The 5,883-nt window shown below is 39.1% G+C and overlaps 1 protein-coding gene across 1 annotated transcript; it reads right to left on the bottom strand.

Annotated features, from left to right (window-relative positions):
* Positions 1-130: 130 nt before the first annotated feature.
* Positions 131-1,911, bottom strand: snrpd3l (small nuclear ribonucleoprotein D3 polypeptide, like). Its single transcript, XM_067424790.1, has 4 exons — positions 1,789-1,911; positions 937-1,070; positions 599-791; positions 131-346 (listed from the first exon to the last, which is right to left on the bottom strand). The coding sequence occupies exons 2-4, from the start codon at positions 1,060-1,062 to the stop codon at positions 279-281; spliced, it is 387 nt and encodes a 128-aa protein (XP_067280891.1). The 5' UTR covers positions 1,063-1,070; positions 1,789-1,911; the 3' UTR covers positions 131-278.
* Between the last annotated feature and the right edge of the window lie 3,972 nt (positions 1,912-5,883).

Raw genomic sequence — 5,883 nt, 5'->3', positions numbered from 1 at the left:
CAAAAGCATGTGCTAGCTAGGGTGCTTAGATTTTTGACTGATAAATTGAATATGCTACTAAATCAGCCCTTCAACTAATTGATGCATTAATAAAACACTTTATATAATTAAACAGCTTTATTACATGAGAAAAGTGGGAAAAAAATCTTTATTGCAAAATCAACAAACTCAAAATCAACAACAAAGTTAAGATCACCCATTTTACCAAAAGAAGCGCACAATTTCTCAAGAGAAAAATAAAACTGTACAAAATGACACTGATTGAAACAGGATTCACACTATCGTCTTTTCTGGAAAATATTTCCCCTTCCTCCTGGTCCTCCTCGACCTCTGCCCCTTGCTGCGACTGCAAGGGAAAAATAAACAGTTAGTGGTTTCATGTAATTCCCATGAAAACCCTTGACCTGTCAAGCAGACATGGCTAAGTCCTTATGTTTTTTGCGAATATTAAAAACATATTTTTTAATGTAACAATATACATTTATATTTTAATGCAACTACTTCAATAGCTAATGGTACTAAATAAAAATATATAACTATAAAGCAGTTGACATTGCAACCGCTGTAATACAGTCAATACTAGGGATGTTTGGCTAACCTTGTGCTTTGAGAATTGCAGCTTTGCCTCTTCCGGCTCCTGCCCCTTGGTTTTTGTTTTTCATGCTCTTCAACATAGGGGCGTTTTTCAACATGTCAGGCAGAATGAGAAAGCGTATTTTGCTGCCACGAATGTACACCTGCTCCAGCTGGGACACTCTGCCATCTCGATAGGTCACTGTAATGTTGGACATCTGATACACACAACATAAGTGCAGTTAGTTGCATTATTCACACGCACACGGCTCACTAAAAAACAAGTTTACAGAAATAGTTTGGGTAACATACAATCAAAATTTAATTCTGATTTTTGAGGGAGCAACACATTTTCAGCAGTACCTGGCAGTTCATGTTATCCTCTGCTTCAATGAGTTTGCCCCTGTACACCTCACCAGTGTTCGTCTCGCAGGTCACGATGTGACCCTCTGCTTCATGCAGGACTTTGATGGGAACACCAATAGACATGTTTTAATCTAGAGGAGAAAAAAAGTTAATTAACAGCAAATAAACATATCCCCAGTTTCACAGACACCGAATAAAACCTATGTTTAAGCTGTTTTAACTGAAACAAACTTACACTGACATTTAAAATTAAGTCAGTGTCATTATTTTGTCTCAAGATGCACACAGTAAATGTTTTTTTTCCAAGGCAGGTTTCTAAAAGCTACTGAAAAATGTCATAATTGAACTAAGGCCTATGAAACTAGACCTAAAGTAATAACTAGTGGACTGTGGATAGCAGTAGTATAGTGAGAATGTGCAAGTTCTGACATATTCTTTGGTCTAAAAAGAACCGACTCATTAGAACAATTCTTCCGTCAATCAAACTACACTGGTAACGCGCAATAGTTGTGATTCACTAAAAAGAACCGGCTCATAAGAATCGCTCGTTTGGAAATCGTGTTCTGTGCGTATTGGAGGACACAATCCACGCTCGAAAATTAACATTGAAAATAATTTAGCTATGTTATTATATTAAATTCATATATTGACTTCATTAACAAAACTAACACGTTAACAAAAATATCTAGACTGATCTCAAACGAGTCGAATGAATAAGCCAAGCAAACAATGAATGCCTAAAATGGACGTTGCTCCTCTAAAGAATCGAAATTATCAGATAGGACTGAATATTTTAGTGAAAACCATACAACAGGGTTAGCAGGTTTTTGTCATCAAGCATTACTGTACCTTCAGTCGACGGCTTCGTAGAAATCCACACTATTGAACAACGTGAGTATTTGCGGCGTTTTCCCGCTCCCACAATGCAACTGAAAGATGCCCCGCCTTTTCCTGAAACCCGGTTGCATCTTGGGAGTCGAAGTGCTATTAAAATGTAAAATTCAGAGACCTAGACACGCCAGATTTACAGAAGAGGGCGGTATTGGATTGTGAATATGATATAAAAAACGGTCTATGTAAAAAAAACTGTCACAGTTGCCAATTATTATAATAAACTGGAAGTCTCTGGTATTTAAATGCTTCAGCATTTATTTCAGCTGGTTATCATTTGTTATTATATAGCCTATAAAAAAGTATATATATATTTCATTTCATAAACTATTCTGAAACCATTAATTTTGTATGTATGAAACAGTACACCGATCAGACGTAACATTATGACCACTGACAGAGGAATTGAATAACACTGATTATCTCTTCATCACAACACCTGTCAGTGGGTGGGATAGCCTATAGCAATTGAACATTTTGTCCTCAAAGATGATGAGTTAGAAGCAGGAAAAATGGGTGAGCGTGTTAATTTGAGTTGGACAAGGGCCAAATTGTGATGGCTAAACTACTGGGTCAGAGCATCTCCAAAACTGCAGCTCTTGTGGGGTGTTCCTGGTCTGCAGTGGTCAGTATCTATCAAAGTGGTCCAAGGAAGGAACAGTGGTTAACAGGCGACCAGGTCATGGCACATTGATGTACGTGGAGAACGAAGGATGGCCCGTGATGTCTGATCAAACAGACAAACTACTAGCTCAAATTGCCCAAGAACTTGAAGCTGGTCCTGATAGAAAGGTGTCAGAATACAAAGTGCATCACAGTTTGTTGCATATGGGACCAGTCAGGGTGCCCATGCAGACCTGTCTATTGCAGAAAGTGGCAACAGTGGGCACGTAAGCATCAGAACTGGACCAGGGAGCAATGGAAAGGGGTGGTCTGATGAATCACGTTTTCTTTTACATCATGTGGATGGCCGAGTACATGTGCGTCGCTTACTTGGGGAACACATGGAACCAGGATGCACTATAGGAAGAATCTCAATCCAATCGAGCATCTGTGATGTGCTGAACAAACAAGTCCAATCCATGGAGGCCCAGCCTCGCAACCTACAGGACCTAATTAAAAGATCTGCTGCTAACATCGTGGTGCCAGATACCACAGCACACCTTCAGGGGTCCAGTGGAGTCCATGCCTCGACGGGTCAGGTCTGTTTTGGCAGCAAAAGGGGACCAACACAATATTAGGTCGTAATGTTATGCCTGATCGGTGTATATGACTATAAAACAGAATTTTTAAACAGTGGAAAATGCTTGGAGAAGTCATTTGTCTGGTTTTGACATCATCAAGATTCATTGCTCTACTCTCAGAAATTGTGCAAGGCAGCAATACAGTCTAAATTTGTTCTGTCATCCTGGTGCTTGATAGACTGATTCTGTGTCTATTCTTAGCAGTAGTCTTTTCCTCTTTGTCTGTAAATCACTGCAGAACAAGAGACCATGTTTTGTTCAAAATTGGCTGAATTGAGACGAGACGGGAAGTAAACCATTACATCTGGTGATTCTGTTTATTATTTGAACGTTCCTGTTTTCTAGAAGTGGTAAACTAATAAAGGGTTGAAATGGCGTGTCTCAAAGTGCTGAACTTTAAATATTTGACTTCTTTAGTTTTAGCTGCACATCCAATTCCTAACTCCCCTCCCCATATAGACATTTATTGACCTTTTATTTTATTTTGTATCAGATGTTATCTAGGATTTTCGTCTTTGGGGAAAATACATTTATTTAAACACATTAAAAGGAAAATGGAAGTGTTTATAGAATAGAGTCAACAAAGCCTTTTTCTGTTGACCTGAAACTTCCCCCATGAGCTAAGCTCGAACCTGACATGATTCTGAAGAATTTCACCTGCGTCAAAACCACAAAAGGGGTTGAGGGGGTGGGGGGACGGGGACGAAATTCAACCATTTACAAACAGTGACAGTGGAATAGGTAGGGGCATGTCTGTTGATTACACAGTAACTCTCAGCAATGTCTTCAAACCTCATTTTACCAGCAGAATGAACCTGCCAGCTGCTACTGATCTATGTGACATGCCGACAGTCTGTTAGCTTCACTCTGATCTGATTTACACCGCAAGCATCCATGATGGAATAAGAAAAATTACTGCGTAATCCTGGAGATTCATTTTTGTTAAGGACATCTGTCTCATTAAAAATAGTGCTATCAAAACAAAATCAAACCATGTCACTACTGCACTGACTGGCATTTCTCAGCTAGAATCTACAAATCAGTAGATTTGAACAGACTCTGACCAAGTGCTATTTATAGAGAAAATTAATGGAGTCAATAAAAATGGAATGAAAAGAATGAGCTTTTCCTTTTTATTGTTATAATGATTAGAATTAGTATAGTTATTATTAAAATAAAATAATAATAATATAATTACAAAATATAAATAATACAATTTGTATGCAGACAGCTTTAAACAGACCTGACCCGTCGAGGCATGGACTCCACTGGACCCCTGAAGGAGTGCTGTGGTATCTGGCATCAAGATGTTAGCAGCAGATCCTTTAAGTCCTGTGAGTTGCGAGGTGGGGCCTTCATGGATCGGACTTGTTTGTCCGGCACATCCCACAGATGCTCGATTGGATTGAGATTCTCCCTAGTGCATCCTGGTGCCATGTGTTCCCCAGGTAAGCAATGCAAACCCCCCTGGCCGTGATGTAAAAGAAAACTTGATTCATCAGACCAGGCCAACTTCTGTTCATCCATTGCTTCGTGGTCCAGTTCTGATGCTCCCGATGCTTTGGCTGTGAACAGTGGTCAGCATGGGCAACCTGTTATGATTGAATCACAGGACTGGATACCAGTTGCCTTGCCAAAAAAAACTATTTATTGTCAAATGTATCAGGCATGAGAGAAACTTTTCATCATGCAAGCTGTCTCTCCGTTTCTTTTTTCTTCTACCCTATGTCCCTCTCCCACAATCTGCATATCTGCTGTCTCCTTCTCTGTTGTCTTCTTCTCAGCATCTTCTCTTCTTCTACTCCTTCTCCTTTTTTGGCAGTACTCAATTTGGATGTTTTAGGAACTCACTAGCAGAGATTCCTTACAAGGTAGAGAAACATGCGTCCTATGTTTAAATTAGAGTGTCTACTTCATGCTTACACATTTGTGTTGCACAAGCTATTTTCCTTATAAAGAATACTGTAGTACTATAGAATACTGTATCAGTCGACGATACATCACGGAACAAATACATCAGCAGAAACTATAATCCAATGTATGCACACGTTACATGTAAGCATATTCCAGCATGCACACACATTCTTGTATGGCCGGAATGATCTCATCCCCACGTGCATCAAAGAGCCTTGGCCACCAATGACCCTGTCGCCGGTTCACCACGTTCCTTTCTTGGACCACTTTTGATAGATACTGACCACTACAGACCAGGAACAACCACACAACAGCTGCAAGTTTGGCTCTGACGCAGTCATCTAGCCATCACAGTTTGGCCATTGTCAAACTCGCTCAATTTTTTTTAAATATTTATATATAAAATATTTATAGATAATATAAATGCTATATATACAGCATATACATGAGCATTTATATATACATAATAATTACACACAAACTTTTATTTTGGATGTGATTAATCGATTTGACAGTGTGTGTGTGTATGTGTGTGTGTGTGTGTGTGTGTGCGCGTGTAAAAATTGGACAATGTCTGCTGATTTAGAACAAATTATAATGTGTTGACTACCCAGGTCTATGAATCGATCCTTCAGTGTAGGCCAAATATAGAGGCAATATTGATCAAAAGTATATATATTAAAACAAAAATTCTGGGAAGTCTAGCTCACTTGTTCCATTTTTATGAATGGTCACTCTATACCCGCATATAAATGGACTTTCTATAAATGGACCGTTACACACTACACCTAAAAATGTCAACTCCCCTGTGTCAAATACATGCATCTTGTATAGAGTGCAGGCCTTTCCCACTCTAGAGCTTTTTAATGAGGAAAAGAGAAGTGTAATGGTACAG

This window comes from Pseudorasbora parva, chromosome 18 (genome assembly GCF_024679245.1).
Source record: "Pseudorasbora parva isolate DD20220531a chromosome 18, ASM2467924v1, whole genome shotgun sequence".
Classification (NCBI taxonomy): Eukaryota; Metazoa; Chordata; class Actinopteri; order Cypriniformes; family Gobionidae; genus Pseudorasbora; species Pseudorasbora parva.
Note: the sequence above shows the minus strand (reverse complement) of the source record. Positions and strands in the feature narration are given on the sequence as shown.

Coding starts and splice junctions, on each gene's coding strand:
- snrpd3l (XM_067424790.1), bottom strand. CDS start 1,062: ATGTCTATTGGTGTTCCCATCAAAGTCCTGCATGAAGCAGAGGGTCAC. Junction 792..936: donor AGGATAACATGAACTGCCAG/GTACTGCTGAAA, acceptor TGTGTGTATCAG/ATGTCCAACATTACAGTGAC. Junction 347..598: donor TGCAATTCTCAAAGCACAAG/GTTAGCCAAACA, acceptor TTTCCCTTGCAG/TCGCAGCAAGGGGCAGAGGT.